Source organism: Fulmarus glacialis, unplaced genomic scaffold (assembly GCF_000690835.1).
Source record: "Fulmarus glacialis isolate BGI_N327 unplaced genomic scaffold, ASM69083v1 scaffold35292, whole genome shotgun sequence".
Classification (NCBI taxonomy): domain Eukaryota; kingdom Metazoa; phylum Chordata; class Aves; order Procellariiformes; family Procellariidae; genus Fulmarus; species Fulmarus glacialis.
Genome location: NW_009200331.1, coordinates 734 through 24372, shown reverse-complemented (window position 1 = coordinate 24372; position 23639 = coordinate 734). Strand labels below are relative to the sequence as shown.

Genomic DNA, 23639 nt, shown 5'->3' with positions numbered 1-23639 from the left:
CCAACCTTAATGATTCTATGATTCTTAAAGAAACAAAACCTATTTTGTAACACTTTTTATTGGTTTCCATTTTGGGCTGCCTTTCTGAGCACTTCAGTCAAGTTCACTTAACTTGACAGGGAGGTTAAACTCTTCTATTTAAGTTTCATGGATATCAATGGCTGTTGGAGGAGAAAGACTGAATGTGGTGCACCGCTGCGAGATTTTACCATCTCATTTCTTGAATTAGAAATTAATAATTTCAAGTGGTTTGGCAGTAACTGGTATGGCAACTACATGAGCATGTGGATGCTCTTCAGTGAACAACATGCCTATAGCTCCAGCATAGCCCCAGTGCTCTCTCCACTCCTATGTGGAGTTAATACAGTAAGTTGAGGTGTTTGTACTTGTCTCCTTATTCTAATGCCTTAATAATTACAAAGTTGCTTCGCAGAAGGAAATTGAACCAGATGTAGAGGTGAGTGGAGTGTTCACTTGATTTTCTAAGATGTAATGAATATCTCCAGACTGCCTATAAAACTTCACTGTTTTAGAAAAAAACTGTTATTGGCAGATATACCAACTGGTTCAAATACTTATTCCGAGTCATCGTCTTCATCTGTCTTCTGGCAAGGAAAAATGGGCAATTTGATCTTTGAATTTAGATAAGTGTCAATGTAAACAAGGACCTGTCTTCGAGTCACAGTGTGGTTCTTCAACAGCTCAAGCCAATTTACGCCTTCACTTGCACTGCTTTCATGATGCAGATCCACTCCTTCCCTTCTGTTGACACTGTAGTAATGCACTGTCCAGTAAATTATCTCAGCTTGTTGAACTGGCTGCAGAATAACCCAGCCAGCTCTGCTGTGTATGTTTCTTGTTACCAGCAAAAACAGGAAAAGGAAAATGCAGTTCAAGAGGGTGAATTCTTGATTTTGGCAGAATCCCGTATTTAGTTAGTGTAAACTGATTGTAAAACTGCTTTTTTGGAAACTATCTTGCTCAGCTTTCAATTTCTTATTTCATTATTAGGCTAGAAGTTGTTCAGTGTGATACATGGAAGAAGCAGGTTTGTAATTGTTCTTTGGCCCTTTCTGCAGGGCCTGACTCTAGAATATTGATGGCCTTGTGTTCCCATTAAATTTCACAGATTGAGAGCATTCAGACGGGATAGGCTGGGGCTTTACATACTTCCCCTCCTTGTCCCTTTCTTTACTTCTCAGCAATGAGCTACGTTTTTCTTCTTCTCTTGACTTATATTCATTGCTGCTAGCAAGTCCTGTTTCTTATCCTATTTCACTACTTCATCATACATTAAAACAAAACTATTCCAGGCTGCATCTGTGTGATGTGTCTCCTTTTCAGTTTGGTTGGGGTTTTTGCTTGTTTTGCGGGAACATGACCTCAAATTTTGATGCATGCCACTGCAAATTCTTTAAATTAACAGAGTATCAGCTAGCAAGACCCTCTGATGCAAACAGAAAAGAGATGCTGTTTGGGAGTCTTGCCAGGCCTGGACATCCTATGAAGAAATTTTTTTGGGGTAAGTTCTGAATTTATGTTATAAAGTGGTGATAATACTTAAACTTTTAACCACTTAAAAGATGCACTAACTTGAGCTGTCTTATCACAGCAAACACTAGCCTTGCTCAGAAGTATTAGAGCAATTACTCATTTTACAGTAAAATGAGTAATTTTACAGTTTGGGAATAAAAGCAGCTGCCTGCTTCTTAAGATACTTTTCATTCTGATGCTGCTTTTTGCTGATGTTAAAGCTAGGTTGCCCTAGGTGTAGAATCATGTAACTTTCTATTAGTGTAAAGGTGGTGCTCCCTGAGTCATCTCTGTCTTGCTTAAGCTTGTTTTTTGCTATTAACGTTTCCTGGAAAAATAAGTATTTCTGGATTTGTGTCTAAGGAGGCTTTTCAAAGTAAATAATTCAACTGTTGAACTTGCAGAAGTAGACCTTCACAGCCATGTGAGTGGAGCAGAAGGGAAATTTGTCCTTCCTCTCCTGGACAATACAGAGTCCTAGCTCCCTCACCCTTGTGATGCTGATGAGCATGTACATTGCAGTGTGCTGGGTAATAGAATTAACCAGCTTTGAAATGTAGATAATTTTTATAAAGTTCTGTAGTCACATAGAGTGAACATCATATTTTCCCTTCTTTTTCCCTCCCCTGTTCTGCAAGTTCCATTGGTGAGGGAATAGCTGGCAACACACAATGAGCTGTGCAGTACATGGTATGGGTGCTCTGATAATGCAGAGGACTCTGTCCTCCCTTGTCATAGAAATATCAACTGTCCTTATAATAGGAACTAGAAATTGGAAGATACTAAATTTCAGTTAACATTCCCTTAACTCCAGATTTCTAGTAGGTATTTTTAATGTACCTACCATGACTAGACTCAGTGCCAGGGGAGGAAAAGAAATTCTCGGTATATCTGGTCTTGACGTAATCACTGTCTAGATAACTAACCACCTTTTAATGTTTACAGGTAATGCGGATACACTCAAACATGGGCCTAAAATGAATAATATCGATACCTACACCAGACTGAGGGACTTCTGGCAGCGCCATTACTCTGCTCACTATATGACTTTAGTTGTCCAATCTAAAGGTAACATCAGTTGTTCCTTAAAAACAGGCTCATTGCTGCTGTTGGTGTAGTGCTTTTGGCACCAATTCAGCTGTAGCCCAAGCCATTTTAGTGGATCGTCCAGTCCTGCAGGAGGTATTTATATGTAGATTTTAGCCTGTGCTAAATGAAACTTGAGCAATTGTGCTGGGTTATTGTCATCCTGCCACTTCTTGAGAAACTTTTCACTGAAACTGTTGAATAGGTTCCAGGTTAACTCAGAATGTAAAATCTCAAAGATATATTTAAAAAAGAATCTTGTAGGAATGTAGAGTCAGACCACCTGAATAACTTAATGCTGCTGGTTTCTCTGCCATCAACAGCGAACCTCCACAGAAAATGATGGGGAGACTGAGACTGGGTCTCCCAGTCTTGTTCTGTTTGGGGCTCTTTCAAAAGAGGTCTTAAAATAAAACACATTTCTCTAGGAAGAATAGAGATTCTAAGGTTTTTTCCCGTAGGCTGAAAAATTCTCTGCAAATGGAATTGAATTTCATTTCAGCAAAGAACTTCAGACCTATGGGTTGTTTCTGCTGAGAATGAAAGAAAGAAATTTCTTAGAAGTTAGGCATGTGGTAGAGACCTGTGCTGAAAATAGTTGTGTGCATTCAAGTTAGATTTGTGCTTAAGGGTTTTCTTGAATGCTAAAACTGATTGCAATTCCCATCTGTAAAATCGAGATGGTAATAATAGAGGTAGTAATTCTTTTCTTCTCCTATGCTTTGCTTTTCTGTCTAGACTATAAAATTCTTAGGGCATTGAATGCCTCTTGAATAATCGTTTATGTAGCGACAGATTGTAATGTCGTTTCTTTTGGTGATTGGGAAGAAAAGCATGGGGACTGACAGCCAGCCAGGTCAACTTTGTATTTCTCTCTCTGTTAAAACAAAAGAAACTGTGAGTCCTGCCCCCTCCCCGCCCCCCCATTTTTGTTGTTGTTTAGCATACACCGCATCACTTTTGGAATACAGAATGCTTGCTTAAACAAGCAATCTCTGATCGGTCATTTTAAAAAAATTAAACTTCTGGTTCTTGACACATTTCCTTTAGGAAAGGGGATGGGGAGAAGGAATTCTTAGTGCTGTAGGTGTGTTTAGGTGTGAAAAATGCTGCGTATGTTCTGGACATAGAGGGATGGAATGAGTCTAGCAAGTATGGGTGATTTTGTGGATCCCTAAGTTGGTAATTCCTTTTCACAGTCACACCAGATACTGCTGAATTTTAAATCCCAGTTGTATCAGCTTGAGATTTCAGCAGTATATACAAAACCAGAGCTATGACCAAAGATACAGTTCCGTGAATATTAAGAATTGCCTCAAACCAACAGCTTTGAAGCTTATAATTTAGAACTTTGCAATTTTGAAATTTAAGACTTCCAGCCTCTTTAAAATAACTGAACTGATGAGATAAGATAAAGAATTTGTCTTAGATCTTCAGGAAATTACATTCTGGCTTTTTTTTTCCTCTCCTTATTAGAAACACTGGATACATTGGAAAAGTGGGTGACAGAAATCTTCTCTGAGATCCCAAATAAGTAAGATTCTTTTGATCCATAAAGACATACAAATTATAAAATTATCTGTTCTGAAAATGACCATTTTTGAAAAACATCCCTTACTGGAGAAGCTAAGAAAATTAACATTTGTTAATTAACATCCCTCTCCAGAAAAAAAAATGGGCAACTTTGGAAATTAAAGACTGGTATTAATTGTTTCAGGAAGACTTTGTTTATGCTTAACAACTATTTAGCCTGCCAGCTGTGTGGTGCTAACTTGCAGCAGTGTTTGCTTAATATGTACTGATACCTTGATTTTATGATAAGTCATTCAAACCTAGATTGTCATTTTACATTTCTTATCTTTGCTTTTTGTCAAAAATAATTAGCAGCAAAATAAATTAAGACCATATCTTGAATTTAAGTGTCATCCTTAGGGTGGCAGCTGGTTAGAACTTGATCTTTTTTTTAATAATTCACTCCAGTGTGCTGTCTAAAAAGGGGGTTCTGCAAAAGCTTTAGTAACTTGAAAAGCATTTTATTTCCCCTTTCATTTTCTGCTTTTGCAAGGTGTTTATTTCTGTGGTGGATGGAAATGTGCTTGTGAAAGTCTAATGCCATACAGAGACACATTTGTCTCTCCCGACCCCCATCCTTCTCATTCCTCCTTCCCCACAAGACAATCCATCAGGATTCTGTGAATCCAGGGCCAACTCAGGAAGTTGTTTACTGTGCTTGGCTTTCCTTGCCCCTCTTGCAAAAGCAAGCTTTTTATTATTACCGCCTTGGACAGAAGGAGAGGGAGGAGTTGATGTGGTATCTAAATCTTGGGTAATTACTCTGTTGTGTGGGCAGAGTGCAAGCGAATCCCAGGTTGCCTTCCACTTTGACTGGGTGGATCCTGGGCTGCACCCTTTGTTAAGGGCCGTTTTCTGGTTGTCTGGCGTACCGCCTCTGTCATGTCAGACCTATGGATGCGTATGTCTTGTGATTATCTCAGTGTAGCCTTGAATCCTTGCCAGTAACATCACTTCGATTTTGCTTTTAAGTGGTTTACCCAAACCCAGCTTTGGCCATCTGACTCAGCCTTTTGACACACCAGAATTTCACAAGCTTTACAGAGGTAAGTAAAATAGATTTGTTTAAATGTTTTGACTACCTAGCTTCATATTTTCTCTGTGTGATCCGGATACTTTGTAGAATAATTCTGTGTAGTTCTGAATAACTTTTAACCATTCTTTCTGCATTTTGTAAAATTTCTTATCTATGTCTGATCATGTGTGTGTATATTATATATATATTCAATAAATTTATTTGTGTTCAGTTGTTCCAATCAGGAAAGTTCATTCATTGAGTATCACTTGGGCGCTTCCCCCACAGGAACAATATTACAGGTACGGTGGTGCTGCATTTTACTTCTACCATGTTTATGTTGTGAATAATTTATTGACTTTCGCAACAAACCAAAGAATCTCATTTATCTGTGTTACAGGTTACTTTGGTTCAGCTAGAGGAACATTTTTTAAATGAATTAAACTGATGCAGATATGGTTCCTTTTATAAATTGAGTGGAATTGGTACACAGCTGATTCAATGTCATTCCTCACTGACTCAGATCAGTCATTATGTTCTGAACTCCCACGTTTTTAGCTTATTATCCTAATGCTGCCTGAAAATGCAAAACTTGCCATGAAGAAACAGACAGTGTACATTTTAGTCATTTGTCTAGTGATTTGAGTTCTTTCTGTGAAATGTGTTACCTCCCGGCATTTAATCTCCTTCAAATTTTCTTTTAGGGTGAAGCCTCTTCATTATATTTCCTGGTTGGTGGGACATGAAGGCAAAGGCAGTGTTCTTTCTTTCCTTAGGAAAAAGTATGTATTTTTTAAGCATAGTTACTAAATGCTTTGCTATCATTAAAATAAAGGCAAACTCTGTTTTGTGTATATATATTTTCTACATTTATAAAAGCAGGCCAAGTCTGCCTTTTTGTATCAGCATTTTGTAGTGATATTCTTTAAACTGATGATAGACCTAAGTAAGAAATAAGTGGGTTTTGGTCTGTGATCCATGGATCAGCAGTATGTGTGACTGATCGTTAAGAGATCTCGAAAAGGTAACTTAGCTTTTTCACTGTTTTTCTTAAATTCTGTATCCTGAGGTTCACATCTTTATGTCGGAAAAGCTTTGTGTAAACTGTAAACAAATTGAATGCCATTGAAGTAAAGCTATGATATGCTAATTGTAACTAAGCTCAAATAAAGCTGAAATGAATAATTAATAAGTACCTTTAACTCTTCCATAGATTTTGGGCTCTTGCATTATATGGAGGAAATGGTGAGACAGGATTTGAACAGAACTCCACTTACTCCATCTTCAGCATTTCTGTGACTTTGACTGATGAAGGTTACAAGCACTTCTATGAGGTGTGGTTTACTGCAACTTGATTTTCTTACTGTTTTCCTAATGTCAGGAAAAATTAATCTGTTCCTTTCTGTCTGCAGGTGGCCCATGTTGTATTTCAGTATGTGAAGATGCTGCAGCAAAGAGGGCCAGATAAAAGGCAAGTGTTTGCCACTACATCAGATATTTGCGAGATTGTCCTTCTCCATTAGCCTTTTATTTGTAGTGTTTGCACTTTTTGTGGAGTTACTAGAGGATAAACGGTGAGTCAGTAGTAAAGCTTGTCTGTGTGGGAAACGTTTAAAAAAGTCTAAAAATGAATTTGCTAAATGTTTATGCTTGTTTCTTGATGCTTTTAGTTTGATTTACTGTGATCCGATTTCTAATTTTAATAAGCTGAACTAGTGTAGATGTTAGGTGCAGTTTTGTGTTTATTTAAATAAATTTGTTGAGCCAAATCTGTGGAATTCAGGACTGTGGTGTTCTGGTGTTAGCCTTCATGTTCATTTGGTATCAGATTTTGCTTCTTTGTGGTTAAGTCTCTTCCTCTTTGGAAAATAGCAGAACTTTCTGCCAGTTGAGAAATGCCCTTTTGGATGGAAGGGAAGTGCATGTAATACTGGCTTCTGTGTCTTGTACCTGAATGAATCACTGAACTCGCCCTTGATGCCTTTCCTAGAAGACTGCTTTTTTCCAGATTCTCAATAAATGTTGCGGAATAATGGAGGAAATCCACTTTTATTCTCTTCTTTACAGAATATGGGAAGAAATACAGAAGATTGAAGCTAATGAATTCCACTATCAGGAACAGGTATTCATCCATGTTTTGTGTTGATATAGGTAAACCATAAAAAGGATGTCTTTTTAATTTTGAAACACATTTTCAAAGTTCTGTTTAACCAGAAATAGATTATGAGGCTGTATTTTGCTGAAAGAATTTGTATCCTAGACAGAGAAATACTGTGACTTTTTCCTTAACAGGATTAAATGTTACTTTTTTCATTCTCTACCTGCTGGGTAGGCTCTTTTCCAGTTTTAAACATTAGGCCCTTGTGTGTGAAGGTCTGTGCCCATTAATAGTGCTCTGCAAATTGTTTGGGGCTTTTCAATATTTTTGCCTCATTTCACTTTTTTTAAGCTGTTTTGGCACTGCTGATTTCTGGGAATAGAAAAGCAGTGTTTTGTGAAAGGTGTGGCTTGCTGGTGACCTGGCCCCACAAAGGCTGGGGTGCTGATGACCCCCTTGTCTGCTGTTACAACATTACACAGTTAAATGTGGTTTTGTGTCAAGTCTTCCTTGGCTTACTGAAATAGCACTTAGCAAAAATCTTTCTTGTTTTTATTAAAGATAAAGAAAAAGAAGGGAACACAATTTAGATAATTTGAGAAGCCTCACTTCATTGACTTTCCTACTGTCACTACATTTAGTCATGTTCTGTTTCTTACTAGGTAACTTGGTTTTTTTGAATGGCACTGAAATTTCCTTTTGGGAAAACAGATTCATATACTACGTATATGGCTTGAAAGCATCACTGCAGTTTGTTGGTTTCTTTAAGGTACACAGATGCAGGAAGGAGAAGAAAAAAAAAAAGAATAGGAAATCTTGAAATTGGAGGTTTTTTCTTTCCAGATGCTCCAAGTATTTTCAGACACTCTTAAGATCCGCCAGTCTGCTGTGAGCATGAGGATGTTAGAAATGTCATTTTTAGCAAATCCTTGCATCTGTAGCTCTGCCTTCAAAATAGCATATGGAGGATATTGAGTGTCTTGAGTGGCCTTTGAATAGCAGAAGTGGTATTTGCAAGTGATACAGACAGCAAGGACTGCTGCCAACAACCCCAAATGACAGATAACAGAGCGGTGGATTTCTTTGGTAGGAACAAGTTTACACTGATTTACAAATGCCTTTTTTTAAATGCCATGTGATGTGGTTTTTTTAGTGGAGTACATTATGAATTTGTTAGCAAAGTTCAACTATTACAAGATTACAACAGACTGTCTTCTAACAAAAGCTTTCCCCAGAACAGTAGAGAAGAACTAAAAATCTGTGACAGATGGCTATTTAGTATATTGGACATAACAGGAATGAATGTTTGTTGCCCTACGTACAGTTTTATGATTCTGTCTTTAATCACTGCCAACAGAGGTTGTCCAGTTTGAAGTTTGACTTTTTCATCAAAATGAAGCTATTTAGTCCTGAAAGTTCTTACTAATCTTCTTGGTTCTTTTTAGTACTCCCAGCTAGAATTTTATGTTCCCCAAAACTGTTACTGCTCTAATAGACTATGTACTTCCCAATATCAAGCCAGGCGGGGATAGAAAACACTCGAGTTTACACTAGGGAGATACCTACTGCTAAGAGTTCTGCCTTTTTGGCCAGTTGATTTTGAGTGATCATTAAGAGGTTACTGACAATGCAGGGATTTAACTCAGAAAGCAAGGAACAGAGGTATGCATGTGCTTTTGTGACAGATGCTTTTGTGCATCTGAGGGACAGATGAATGACTTAGTCATGGCACCCCACTCTTCTGGTTGTTGGAAAGAGCTGGTACGTGGCCACCCTAAAGAATAATGGTCACAGAGGCATGGTTTTGGGATAAGCAGTTATGTGCCCCAGGAGAGGTTTAATGTTTCCTCATGTGTACAGTGTCTTAAGAAATTCATGGTCATGTTTTCCACTACATTTATAAGACACAGATGTGTCAAACTCACCTCTTTTCAGGCGACCTGTGGTCTGTATCTGGACCCAGAATCTTTACAGTATGGTGCTGGCTGGTTCAAAAAAACCCCAAAGCACTCAGCAATAAGCTCTCCACTAGGCAGTCTTACACCATTAAAAGGCAATCTATACTTTCATGTCCGAATGGGAGAATCTCTTCCTCCTCGTGCTGTACATCATGGCAGAGAACTTAGGAAAGGAGCAGAATCAGAGATACTCATGCAGCAGCAGCAGTTCCTTGGCTTGCTCTTTCCAGGTTCCAGATCACTTTAAATCTTGAATTGCAGAACTCTGCTTGTGTTCCCTGGAGGCAAGGAGTGCCTTCTACTGGGTCTTTAACCTGGTAGGTTTAATGACTGTAAACTGCATGCTCAAGGTTTCCTCTACAAAGACATCTCTGATATTTCAGGATTCTCAGGGGAGTTCTGAGCATTAGATATGGTTATGAAATATATTTAGTTTAATAACTGAAACTGAATGCCATAACAAGCGCAGCATGCAACTCATGCTCAACATACCTGACCAGTCAAGCTCTTCTCAGAACAGAAAATTGATATTTTAGTTTTCTGATTATGTGAAAAAGAACTTTATTTATTTGCTTACAGACAGATCCAGTTGACTACGTGGAAAGCCTTTGTGAGAACATGCAGTTGTTTCAGAAGGAGGATTTTCTGACAGGAGACCAGCTCTTGTTTGAATACAAGCCTGAGGTAAATATTCTTTGAACTCTGATTACATGTTTTGATGTAAGGAAAATATGGGCATACTGTATAATATAGGCACGTATATAGGCATTTATAATTAGGCATAATACAGGCACAGGTTTTGTATTAATTGAAACACTCTTTTTATATTCAGAGAGCATATTGCTTTTTTGTAAGCTTGTTGTGTCTTGTTCTTCCTATGTTCAGACTGAGAAGTCTTTGCTGGGGTCAGGCAGAGCCAGAGTTGCATTTGAACTGAAGTATTGTCTTGAACTTACAGATCATTGCTGATGCCCTTAACCAGCTCAGTCCTCAGAGAGCCAACCTCGTTTTGCTGTCTGCTGCCAATGAAGGCCAGTGTCATCTAAAAGAGAGGTGGTTTGGAACGCAATACAGCGTGGAAGGTAAAACAACGGCAGAAACTTAGAGAGAATGTCTGATTTATGCAGTAGAGATGTTAAAAGGGTGACAACACAAAATACAACCACAGGGAAGTAGGGAAATGAATCCTCAGTGCTAAACTGACCTCATGATTAGTCAAATACTCTGTCCTACTCAGTAATTGTTCTTCTTTGTTTGGTGTCAGTTGATTCCCACTCCCTGGTTTACTATTGTTTTAGGAGGTGGGAATCCCAGCGAGCGCTCCGCTTGGCTGCCATTCAAGTCCTGAACAGGGAAAAGAACACAAACAATGAAGGACAGGGCGTGTTGGTAGCTGGATTACTAATGCAGGCAAGGTTGATTTACTTTTTAATAGGACTGCTTCAGTTCTGCTCTAGGGGAGTTCTTAGGAAGGAATTTAGAAAGATTCATGATGAGCCAGGTGACATTAAGAAACTCTTGTTGTACTGCAAGTCTTCGTGGAGATAGCTAAGACATGAGATGACTGGTCTAGGAAATAGGATAGCATTACCTTCCTGTTGAACTAAATGCATTTCATGTTTTTTGATAGCTATTGACAAGTACTGGAGTGATTTATGGGCTGGTGACTTTGAGCTAAATCAGGATTTACACCTTCCAGAAGAAAACAAATACATAGGTAAGGCACCTGAGCGTGAGTAAAATCTTCCCCCAATAATTTAATTGAGAATTTTCTGTGGTTTAGAAACAATCTTTAATTTCCATCTGAACATCAACCTGGTTTTGCAAGATAGAAAATATGGGAGCTCTGTTCACCTGAATTTTATTTAATATTCTTTTATTTATAAGAACTGACTTTTTCTAAGGTGTAGACTTACAGATCATATAGCCATACAGAGCAGGCCTCATGCAATCAGTGAGAGTTAACACACAACTCCGTACACCTGAGAAGAGCAATTTTATTTGCTTAATCCTGCTGTTTTTGAAAGCATCTAAATACCATCTGGCTTTGTTGCCAAAACCAAATGAAAATAAACCCATAACTTGTATCCTGGATGGAATGCAACATCACCATTTCTGCACTGCTTCTGAGCCGCTATTCTGGTGTGGAACTGAAGAATAAATGTTCTTTGGGTCCAGGGAAGCATTATCATGTGTAATTTAGCAAACTGGGAGGGGAAAAATGTGTTTTGTGGATAATTTTGAAGACTTTCCTGCATGTAGCCTGGCTGTGTCTGTGAAACCTACTAACTTCTGGTTTTGGTTTGTTTTTTCTTTTTGTTAGCCACTGACTTTGCTTTGAAAGTTGCTGACTGCCCTGAGACAGAATATCCAGTCAAAACACTAAGCACACAACAAGGCTGTCTCTGGTACAGGAAGGATGATAAATTCAAAATCCCAAAAGGTAAATGCCTTAGGACTTTCTGAAGAATAGGAAGTCCCTGTTTTTACCAGCTGGAATTTATTTGAAGGCAAATAACCCGTGACCGTGTTCATCGTTTAAACTCAGTGTTTTCTGTCAGCTCTGCCATGGTCCTTTTGGTATATTTATTAGCTACAATAAAAGAGAAGCAGGTAAACTACCTTGCAACAAAGAAACCCTGCTGATACCTCGGGTTAAAAAATGGAATCACTGAAATATACTGACTTCTGACTATAGACAGAATTTGGCAGAAAGAATATGATACTGGACAAGGTCTTGAAGATGAAGGAACACATTCATTAGAAAGGGCTGTAGTCTGTTTTACAGAAAGAGAAAAATATAGCCTGAATCTGAGACAAATGTGGAAAATACATTGTTGCTTTCAAGCAGAATGTCACAATATTTAGTGTTAAACTGATGTTTTGTGGAGTTTTCTTTTTTTATTTTTATTGGTCACACCCTGTGAGTTAGTATTCTGCAAAGCACAGCTTTGTGTTTTCTAATATTTGGTATTTTTAAGGGAAGATTTTGGAGTAAAAAAGAGAAGGTGTTTGATGATGACTTAATATAAGCAAAAATATATTCTTATAGCTGAATGACCATTTTCATTAGACTCAAATTGTGACCAAAGAACAACCTGATGGAAATATATTTGACTTTAGAAAGCTGTCCTTTTTTATACAATTGCTCATTTTAGTTTCTTTTTCCCCACCAGGTTATGTTCGATTCCATCTGATCTCTCCATTGATACAGCAGTCTGCAGAGAAGTAAGGATTACATTATTTATGCTTATCTTGCAGAGTAACTAAATTACCATACCTAGTGAAAAACCATGAAGAGAGATTAATTTTAAACTGGAATAGAATAAGGCTTCCTTTTCTCATGTTCTTACACTTTCCTCGTGGTTTTACCTGTGTTCGGCGAGGGTGGTTCTGCAGCAGGTTTGTTACTGTAGCAAACAGATGCATAGGAGCTTCATGGTATGTTATTCCCCAGTGCAAGTTTTGGAAAAAATAACATAACAGCAGCAGTGCACATACCAGAAGGAAGTGCTTAGAGAAGGACTCGGTCCTGAAAAGAGCAGTCCGCAGTCATGTCCTGAACTAGCAACTTGGGAGCCTATAGGAGCAGATGAAGAGACTATCAACAGCATTTAGAAACCAACTCTTCGTTAGACAGACCTCAAGATTATAGCTCTGCACGTGCTGTACTTCTGCTAGTCTTAGGCTAGCATTGCCATTTGTAACAGATTTCATAGTGCTTTTATCAAAAGCCTGCTGAGACCTGCACAAGTAATGTTTTGGGAAAGCCTTTAGAAATCTGTTTCCATCTTTGTTAGTTTGAATGTGAATTGGAATCCAGGCAGTAACAAAAATCTGAAAGCATGACTGCAATTTCCACATTGTGTAGCCTGATTTGCTATAGCTTATTATTTTTTTATCTTGATAAATAGTCATCTCATTACTCAAGTCTTCAGCATAACTGAGTCCATCTGTCCCCCATTCCTTTACACAAAGTGTAATAATCTCATTTTCTGTGATTATTCAATGTTTTGAGCATTGGCATGTTACAATGTGCATTCCTACCTTGAAGAAAACTTAAATTATGTGAAGCTGGAATCTTATTCGTTGCAAAGAATAGTTGAATGTTAAAATAATTGTTAAGTACTGTCGTGTGCTTTCTGGACAAAGGGAAACTTGCTTTCTGTATTTCCAGGTTTGTTGAAAATTGCTTTGTGAATCTCATTTTACTCAAGTATTCACTTCTGTTGGAGAACTACTTGTGTGTACCATCAAACTCACTGGGCTTGATTTTTATCCTTCTTCTATTCCTTCCTTTTTTTCTTTCTTTTTAACCCTCTGCCCTTTTCTCCATCCAGCATAGTTTTGTTTGATACATTTGTAAACATCCTTTCCCACAATCTTGGTGAACCAGCTTATGAAGCGGACGTCGCTCAGTTGGAATACAAGCTAGTAGCTGGGGAGCATGGCTTAGTCATTCGAGTGAAAGGATTCAATCATAAACTACCTGTAAGTACTGCTGATCTTCTAAATACTTTTATGCATGCTGCTTTTCAGTGTGAGTGCTTTTTGTCCTAGCAGCTGGAGCCGAGCTGGCTGGAGCTTTGAATGTTTAGATGGGGTATTTTAAATTGGAAAATTTGTGTCTCCGTTCAGATACAGGATAATGCAGCAAATGCTTTTTCATGTGCTTACGTGTATAAAGATGTAGTTTTATTCACTTAAAGAAGCTCAAATTACTGACCCTAGGCTGACTTAAGAGAAATCTTCCTTTAATTAATAACTGTATCTCCATTAAGACTTTAGCAGCTTTTCCTTTCAAAAGAGCTACTGTGGAGATGCAGCTTCTGAACATACTCATTTTGGGTGCAGTTTTCCTTTGTTGGATTGCTAAGAGCTTACATTACAAGGATCGGGGGATCCCTGTTGCCATTCTGTAAACGCTGGCCGTGTAAGACATGTGAAGGACAGACAGAGAGGACGTGGTGATCGAAGAGGAGAGAGCCGCCAAGCTTCCTTAGATTTTCATTGCAAGAGCTTGACTGGAGCTTTTAACAAGACTGTCAATCATCTGTCAGGCTTATTAATGTGAGGTTTAACAGAAAAAGCCAGACGTGCAAATAGCACAGTCTGAATATTCTTTTTTAATCATGAATGTTGCTCTGTTGTGATGTCATTGTGCTGGTCAGCTGTGAGAGGAAAAACTGGAATATCTAATACAGAAATGTTGGAGTTACAGGCTAGGTTTGTTTCAATAGAATGTGGGAACTCCTATTGATTTGGGATATTGAGCTTATTTCAGTCACTTTCTAAAAATGCAATCCTTTTGAAACGGACTAATTTGGTATAGAATTGTTTAGTGAAGAACATCTAACAGAATTGAGGAACGTGCTTTAATAACCCTGCACATCTCTTATGTTGACCAAATAATGATGATTTTTTAAATTATTATTATATAGGATTAAGTTTAAATTGGTTCTTTAAAAAACCAAAAGCAAACCAAAACCCGACTTAAAACTGTTTTCTTTACAGCTTCTATTTCAGCTCATCATTGATTACTTGTCTGACTTCAGCTTTACTCCAGCAGTTTTTGAAATGATAACAGAGCAGCTGAAGAAAACGTACTTCAACATCCTCATCAAACCTGAGACTCTGGCCAAGTGAGTTCTGGGGGAGGCCAAAAAGTGGCGGCACAGTAAGTGTTGAGGTTGAGCTGAAGAGCTCAGGAATCGCTGCTCTGTGCTCATGAAGGCTTGTTCCAGGGTTAGCTTCTGGCTTAGAGAGCTCAAGCAGCTCTGCAACCAGCGTATCAAACGTGTGGGTCAGATTGGACATCCAGGTAACTGCTGTTCGGAAGTGGCCTGTAGCCAACAGCAGGTGCTGAGGGAGGGCAGGATCAGCCCACAGCAGTGCTCCTGGGCACCATCTTCCTGTCTCCAGTATGATCCTGAGTCAGAAATGGGATCTCTTACATTAAACAGCTCTTGATGGCCTGTGGTTTTGTTTTCCTTCTTGCGTTGCAGGGATGTGCGTCTCCTGATTTTAGAACACGGCAGGTGGTCCATGATAGATAAATACCAGACGCTGATGAACGGCCTTTCCATTGAGTCTCTCTCATCCTTTGTTAAGGCTTTCAAATCACAGCTCTTTGTAGAGGGTCTCGTACAAGGAAACTTCACAAGCAGAGTGAGTACAGCTTCAGCAGCTGACACGCACTGAAACTTGTTCTTAAAATGTGCTTTAACATAGTTGCCACAACTCCAGCGCTCACCTGACTGCCTCTTCTGTACTGGCAATCTGAAGGCTCACTGGTACAGGGCAGCTTCGCCTCTAACAACTCAGGAATGCTCGTCTGCATAAGCCGCTGGGGAGTCTGTAGTTGCCAGAACAGAGGGGTTTTTTTCAGGAATTTGGATTTAAACTGCAGAGAGGGGAAAATGTGGTGGAAATATGCCTGTAGCCTGTTGCCCCTGCTGCTCCTGTTTTTTTTATTGTTTGCTGTATTGATATATTTGATATTGCGAAATTGCCATGATGGTGCCACAGGGGGAGGCTTTCCTCAAAGTACGTTTATCCTGGAAATATGATTGCCTGCATAGTTTGATCAAACCTCACTGAGGTCCAGTCATCTTCAGTCTTGTTAAACACCTGCAGCATTCATCAAAGTCTTCTACCCCGGGACTGGGTCACACATAGTCCTGTCAGGCGTTTTAAAATAAGGTTGTAATGGGGCTTAGCTCCATGTATCCAGCGTCGTTGAGTGCCTGTGTGTGGCCTGGGAGAGAAACCTTCTGCAATTATGATTTGTATCAAGAAGTTTGTCTTAGCTGGTGGTGTTTGTCCTCAAACTGTTTAAAGCCTCCTAAAGAAAACGTGCTAATGTCCTTTGGGAGGTCAGATTCTTGTAATGTCAGCTGTCCCCTCCTGAGCTGTGGAACAGAAGGAGGTCTGAGAATCTAATCATGATTTGCTAAGAGCCTTCATTCAAAATGCTTTTATTGCTGCAGCCTCTATGTGAGCTAAGCCCCTTTCACAGTGTGGCACGTGCAACCCTGTAACTCCTACATCAGTTTTACTGTTTCTCTTACTTCCTTCCATTTCTTCCACTTAAGCCCAAGAGTCTCCTTCCCAGAGCTCCAACTTGATGCACAGGAGAGGGGCATTATCTCCTCCTATGTGCACCCTTTGCTGTTGTGATGGCTGACGCTATTTCTCTGGCTTCTGCATTCTCCTTCTGGAGAAGTTACAGTGCAAGAAACTGCCTGGAGACTCTGTTTGCTTTGCAGCTTGGTGCAGAAGTGTCCAAAGGGACTTGGGATAAGGCGAGGGGGCAGGGACGTAGGTGGCACAACAGAGCTCGACTGTTTTTTGCTCCGGGGGTCACTTTCTCAAGCGATGCGCTGCGGTGTGTGGCTGTGAATTGGGGTGATAGTTCTCTTCTAAATAAAACTTACGTTTATGCTTTCTCTCCTAGGAAGCAAAGGATTTTCTGAATTATGTTGTTCAGTGAGTATCTCTTGACTCTTGCACCACTCATTATGTGGAAACTATAATCAAGTTAGGATTCTTTTCTGGAGGAAGGGGCCAGGGTGGGAGCGATGCGGAAATTCCCTTCTCCCCTCCTGGATACAGTGCTGCTGGTGTTTGCGGGAGGTGACTGTTCATCATGGCAGTTCAAGCAGGCCATTGTTCTGGTTTGGGGAAGGGGAAAATAATGTCAGACCGAGTATGTAAATGCCTGGGCATTGTATCGGTTTTGGCTAAGATGTGAGTGGGTGTTTGACACTTTGCTGTTTGTGCTCCCTTCAGAAAGCTCCAGTTCGCTCCTCTGGCCCATCCCTGCCCTGTTCAGTTCCGGGTGGTGGATTTGCCAAATGTGCATCTGCTCTGTAAGGTGAAAACTCTCAACAAAGGTGATGCCAACTCTGAAGTGACAGTCTATTACCAGGTAATTTGGTAGCTTAGTGTGTACTGGTCTATTCCCTCTGATAGCTGCTGGTGCTACGGTTGTACTTATGTCACAGCCTTGAGAGGAGTCTCTGGACAGGGGTGTTACAGAGAGTGCACTGAAACCTCGTGTAAGCACACGCCCTTGGCCTGAGAGGCTAAACCTAGGTGGGCTCTCGCAGCGTGTGGCGTTCCCTGAAATCGGCATCTTCCCCTCCTGGCCTGTGCCAGTGCTAGTAGCTCGGTTTCTGCCTTGGTGGTTTCCTGGTGTCCTCCCCGCTGATCTCATGGTCCTGGGCTGTGCCCCTCCCCTCTCTTCTGAAGGCCCTATTGAGGCCCCCGCGGAAAACAAGAACTTTCCGGCATCCCTGTTGTGAATTGTAATTAAGTACTGCAGTCCAGGCTGAGGTGTAGGCCACAACTGTCACCTTGGTCTGAACTACAGCATTTAACTCCACAAAATCACCCTAAATTCTTCATTTTCTTTCTAGTCAGGTGCCAGGAACCTAAGGGAATATACCCTTATGGAGCTGCTTGTGGTAAGTTAGTGTTTGTTTCTCCTAACTCGTCGAAGTGTCTTCCCTGAAAACAGTGCTTGGAGGCAAGATAAGGCCACGGGGCTAAATGGTACAAAGGGGACAGCATATATCTATTGCTCACTCTGATTAAACTTCGGAGTGTTTGGGACAGGTTCCCCAAACTGCTGCAGTGATGGACAGTATGGAAGAGTGTTCTCTTAGCTACCGACCCAGAAGATGGAGACCTCTCTTAATTCAGTGGGTGTAGTTGGAAAGGCAGCACTTCAGCTGTTTGCACATGTTGTGATCACGTTTCTGTACGGAGCCCAAGGGGTGGCTGCAGAGAGCATCGCTTCTGCTGTAACGCATTTGTGCTCCATTTCAGATGCACATGGAGGAACCTTGCTTTGACTTCCTGAGAACCAAGCAGACCCTTGGGTGAGTTCCTGGTAGAGGGTAGCTCCTACACACCTGCTTTTGCTGTTCCCTAGTATTTTTACTCTGGAAACCCTTCCAGCACAGTGGCTAATTCCTCAATTATTGTAATGGAAACGGCAACATAAACACATCAAAACCAAGGGCAGCCATTGATACAAGCTGCAGCCAAGTTGCTTTTGAGTCCTATAAGAATTGCATCTATTGCCAGTGTGTTAACTCAGAATTATTCAGCATCAAGTTGTTCCTTCTACTTCCTAAATCAGCTCCCCGTTCCCCAGGGCTGTTTTCACAGCGGCTCTGTGGTGCGTAGCAGCCTCCCTCGGAGGCACACTTCTACCTCAGGAAACTGGAACAAGCTTTTTGCAGCTATAGGTCTGTCACTCTGATGAATTAGTTTGCAGGAACACAAGCACAGATACTCTGCCAAGCTTAAAGGGATTTCCTAAAAATGAGAAAACACTGAAGTGCAGTGATGCAGGAAATAAAGACGACTATTGAGAACTATATCTGAGATTTTTCTTTCTAAAGTGCCAACACTATTTTAACTTGTAGCATGTCCTGTAATTGAAAGTTTAGTTGTGCTTGTGGAATGACTTTATTGTTTCCCCTTTTTTTTGTCTTTTTAAGCTACCATGTGTACCCTACCTGCAGGAATACTTCTGGGATTCTTGGCTTCTCGGTCACAGTAGCAACCCAGGCAACTAAATACAAGTAAGTGCGTGCTCTGTGGTTGATGTTCGTCACCACTCCCAGGCTTGGGCCACGGGAGTTGCCCCTGAGCTGCCAGCGCCCGTTTCTGGTGACCTTACCGCACCGTGTCCACCACGTCCTCCCGGCAGAGGCTCGGGCAGCAGGGCCTGGCTGATGCACACTGGCTCTGCTCAAGAAGGTGTCTCATGGGTCTGCTGGCCTGGGACTCGAGCAATCAGCTGGCCGTTCCTCGCTGTGTTGTGCTGTAAATGGCAGCTGTTGCTGCTGTTGTCTGAATAAGAAGGACTTCAGCACAGGAAACTTATGGCGACTGGTTTTAGAAAAGTCAAGCTTAACAAGGTGGCCAGTGGACCTTGCATGTATTCAGGCACTGAACATCTGAGCCTCATGTGGGATATAGTGAGGTGTCAAACTAACTCTGTGACCATGTTTACATGTTGTATTTTGGGTAAGTGGTGTATTTACACAACATCCAGCTGAAGAATTATTACTGAGAGAGTTTCACTTGGTCTTCTACTTGTGCTGTTAGATCAGGTCACAGCTGACTTCTGTTTGCTTGTGCTTGAGCTCTTCTGTGCACCTGCTCTCATTTAAGAGTTCACACCTGTTTCAGGCCATGGAGGGTTTTTTTTTATTCTATGAGGGGAGTTAGGTAAGAGCCCAAAGAGAACGTCAAAAAAGTAGTCCTGGCCTCAGCTTGTGACACTGCTGACAGTTGCGACGTAGCGACTGAAAAACAACACCTAAATAAAGCAATAGCCTTAAGCTTCTTAAAACTGCAGCAGTCCTGACTTTAACAGGGAAAAGTAATCCAAAGAGTAAGTAAAATATCCCACTGCCCTTTTGAAGATATTCTGCCAGGAGAGCTAAATCTGTTGCCAAGTAAATCCCGTATAGCCATTCTTCTGGCTCAGTTTCAGCAGACAGAACAATATTATGGTTTTGTACAAAGCTGGAGCTAACTACAGGCATTTGACCTGCCAAAGTTGAAGGGTTATATGAAAAATATGCAAATTATGAAAAATAATACTGTGTCAGTGAAACTTTAATTAGCACAGAGTACTGCTGCCTCTAATTTTTACATTTGGATGACACTTCCATTACTGAGGTCTGTGTCATCTGTGAAGATTTTAATGTTTCGGAAACCTCACAATCCATCACATCACATTTCTTTTTCTTTCTAATCCGATAGTACGTAACTATTCCTGTGCGGGGCTCAGGACTGCAGTTGGGGTTCCTGCAGCACGCTCTAGCGCACGCTGCTGCTGGGTGCCCCACAGCTCAGGTCCCTGATAGCATCACAGCAGTGACTCCTCTTGGTTATCTCAAGTTCCTGTGTTTGAACAATCCTTAATATACCTAAAAATGAGAGCACTGGTTCTATTCCCTGATACTGGTGTTCACAGATGTGTGAGCTTTTTGGGGGAGGAGAGAAGTGAGCCTGTCCCAAACATTCCCTCGTCATTTGGGGGCTGTTCTACTACTTTACCCCTCAGTCTTGGTATTTTCCTTCTTCCTGCCTGATTTAATTATTTAACTTTCTTTTAGTTCTGAATTGGTTGACAAGAAAATAGAGGAGTTTCTTTCTTGCTTTGAAGAGAAAATCAGGCATTTAACTGAAGATGCTTTTAGCACCCAGGTAAAACTTGATCTTGAAAAGCTCTTCCTTGAACTGTTAAATGACACCCGAATTGGAGGATTTGGTTATATCTATCTGGCATATTTCTGAGGTTTTCTGGAATCACTTTTAAATCCTGCCTTTTACTCCATTCTGCAGTCATTCTCTAAACATTTGCTCTCTGGCCATTTACAGTTAAGTTTGAAAGCAATGAACTACCTTGTTAACGTAATTTGGGTTTTCTTTCAACTTCAGTGAATGTGATGGTAAATTAAGGTAGCTTTAAACCCTTTGAAACTAATTGTTCTGTCTTTTTCAAATGTAGGTTACAGCTTTGATAAAACTTAAAGAATGTGAAGACTCCCATCTTGGAGAAGAAGTAGACAGGAACTGGAATGAAGTTGTGACACAGCAGTATCTCTTTGACAGGCTTGCCCGCGAGGTTGGTGGTCCCTCCTTGTTGTTAAGTGATGCCAAATGGAACATTCACAAGTCGCTTTTTGCGGCAGTTTTAAATGGAAAGCATAAATAGGGGGATTTATGCTACTAGTAACACCCCGATTCTAAAACTACATGCTATTTTAAAAGAACCTTTTTATCTAACGGGATATAGTTTGTAGAGAAACTGTTTTTATGTTTAAAATTACTTGAATCACCCTTGTGCTACTTAAACCTCATTCCTGTGGGTTTCAGATTGAAGCTCTGAAGTCTGTTACAAAATCAGACCTGGTCACCTGGTTCCAAGCTCACAGAAGCAACAAGAAGAAAGTGCTCAGCGTACACGTGAGTGTGTCTCAGCTCCATGTTGCCAACTCCTGAAAGGCCAAACTTTGGTAACCTCAGAGAGCCCAGTGAGGGTGTGGTAGAAGAGCTCTGTAATCTAACTTTTAATGTGGTGGTTACCTCCATTACTGTTGATATTTTCTACATTTCTAATTATTATTGTCGTTCGAATTGCATTTAAATATCTGTAATTAATTGTCAGGGCAGATGAACGTTGAATGAGATCCAAATTATAGACGCTTAGAGCCAAATTTCTTTTTTGGTAACTTTTTTCCAGGTGGTTGGACATGGAAAATATGAAGGGGACTCAGAGGTTACAGCTGTCTCAGAAGTACAGAATTCTTCATCTGGAGAAATACCTCATCTTATTTTCTTGCCCCCATCTTCTTTGATGACTAATGTTACTTCCATCAAGGACATCAAAGCTTACACATCAACTCTGAATGTTCTTCCTTACCATAAAATATTAAAATAAAATTGACATCGTGCCCGGCAGTGATGTGTAATACAGGTGCTTTCTGCAACATAAACATGACAAATCTATTTTTATTAAAACAGGGCTGCAGTGTTAGCTGGGATGTAGATATCCATTCAGATACTGGGGAAGCTTTCATCAAGTACGTTTCCAGCCAACCTTTCTCACTAATCTCCCAAGTTCATTAAGAATAGGCACAGCCCTGACTTCTAGCTGGAGCAAACCAGAAAGACGCCACGTTCTCCTCTCCCGCTGTCTGAAGGGGTGGGCTGCGCCCTTTTGTTCAGTCTTGTGTATCATTCCTGCAGTGCTGTAGCAGTTGCTTAATAGCAGTTACAGCTCCTCAAAGAAAGTATTCTGCAGTTCTCCTGGAGGAGTTACAGAGTGGGTGGGGGGGAAAAAAGCCCAAGGCTTCAATCTCACACTGCTTTTTAAAATTTTTCTGTATGTGCAACATAGACAAAATTGAGATGAAGTCTAATAAATGCTAGGTTTAACGGGGGGGGGGTGGTGGAGTTTGATTGCTACCTATAGCTACTTACTTACTCAACCATTATTTAACTTCAAGCAAAAGCACAGAAATGCAAAGATTCCTGAAGGGCTGGCAAGCTAGTAGAGATGTGAGGCTGAGTGTAGATTCCAGAAAAATTCTAGTGTGGGTGCTGCAAATTCTGCTCCTTTTGCTAGTTCATAACTACTTTAAGAAGTAGGTTTAGCTGCAAGGATTCCAGTGGGGAAAAAAATAATACTAATACATTTCACATAAAACAATTGATCATCACTCAGCTGAAAAAACAGTCTTGCTGCAAAGGTTTATTATGAAATAAATAAAAAGTCCATAAGAGAAGTTTGAAAAATCTATTTTATGAAGCTTTAAGATGCATTAAGTAGAATTATCTATGGTTACATTTTAATCTCAAAATAACAAAGTTTTTTTGGGCAAGACACTGAAATGCCAAACGATTTGATTATCATACAGGTGGAAGATAACATTTACGTAGCATTTTCTAACAAACTGTTCCGTCAAAGGAATCCTCGTATTTACACATTGCAAACATTAGCTAGATTTAAATGACATCTTGCGTTTTGTTTCTTGTTTTTTTAAATATGTAGGACCCGGGAATATTATGCAACTGATACCAATGCCATGGCCTTCACAGTGGTTATACAAAATGTATATGCTTCACGGCCCAGATTCTCCATGCTTTAGAAGCATCAGTAACAGGGCTCCAACAGCCTGCCTTTGAAGCCTGAATACACTACCAGTATAGCGGAGTCCAACATCAGTTACTGCACAGCCAAGACGTTTCTTGTTTCATTTAATTGCTTATCTGCATCAGTAAGTCCAGTATCCCTGAGATAGGAACCACTGTAGTTGGAGGGGTCAGGTTCTCCAAACGGTACGTACGTGATGACTGATGACTATCTTGGTATCAGATGTAAACTTTGCTAAGCCAAGGCTTGAATGTTTTCTGGTTTTATAACCTACTTAATGTTTACTGGCAGCAAGTCGTTTCAGTAGCGGCTCATCATAAACCCAGCATTCTCCATCTTCATGGAATAACTAGAAAAAAAGGGAATAATCAGATGTAAGCTTTTTATAACTCAATTGGAAAGGAACAACTGCTACAGATTAGAGGGCATTTACACTGTTCGAATAAAGCTCACCCTTGTTTCCCATGAGGTCTCATTCTCCTTTCTGGCTCTGGCTTCAGCTCTTTGTCTTTCTTCAAGTGCATGCTTTGCAGCTGTGGCTGCATCGATGTCTCTAATTTTTAAGTTGTGGGTTACATCTTTCCATAAGCTTAAAAAAGAAATTTGAATGGAGACTGCTTTACAGAAGCAAAGTGCTACAAGGTTGTAGAAACATATTACAGGCTATTAGTCATCAATATTTGTTTGAAT

The 23639-nt window shown here is 40.3% G+C and overlaps 1 protein-coding gene across 1 annotated transcript; it reads left to right on the top strand.

Annotated features, from left to right (window-relative positions):
• Positions 1–1377: 1377 nt before the first annotated feature.
• On the top strand, positions 1378–21754 carry NRD1 (nardilysin (N-arginine dibasic convertase)). The gene is made up of 26 exons (XM_009573571.1): positions 1378–1522; positions 2479–2601; positions 4096–4153; positions 5164–5237; positions 5439–5508; positions 5911–5988; positions 6420–6540; positions 6619–6677; positions 7274–7328; positions 9842–9946; positions 10221–10344; positions 10893–10979; positions 11586–11705; positions 12439–12490; positions 13603–13753; positions 14777–14904; positions 15268–15430; positions 16719–16750; positions 17054–17192; positions 17683–17730; positions 18095–18147; positions 18775–18858; positions 20407–20497; positions 20802–20918; positions 21170–21259; positions 21537–21754. The coding sequence occupies exons 1-26, from the start codon at positions 1378–1380 to the stop codon at positions 21732–21734; spliced, it is 2565 nt and encodes an 854-aa protein (XP_009571866.1). The 3' UTR covers positions 21735–21754.
• The last annotated feature ends 1885 nt before the right edge of the window (positions 21755–23639 follow it).

What these genes read in the sequence shown, in the direction of transcription:
- NRD1 (XM_009573571.1), top strand. Translation starts at nt 1,378, where the DNA reads ATGACCTCAAATTTTGATGCATGCCACTGCAAATTCTTTAAATTAACA. An exon ending in TGTTTGAATACAAGCCTGAG is followed by an intron (nt 9,947 to 10,220) that starts GTAAATATTCTT and finishes TTGAACTTACAG; the next exon opens with ATCATTGCTGATGCCCTTAA. An exon ending in TAAATTCAAAATCCCAAAAG is followed by an intron (nt 11,706 to 12,438) that starts GTAAATGCCTTA and finishes TTTCCCCACCAG; the next exon opens with GTTATGTTCGATTCCATCTG.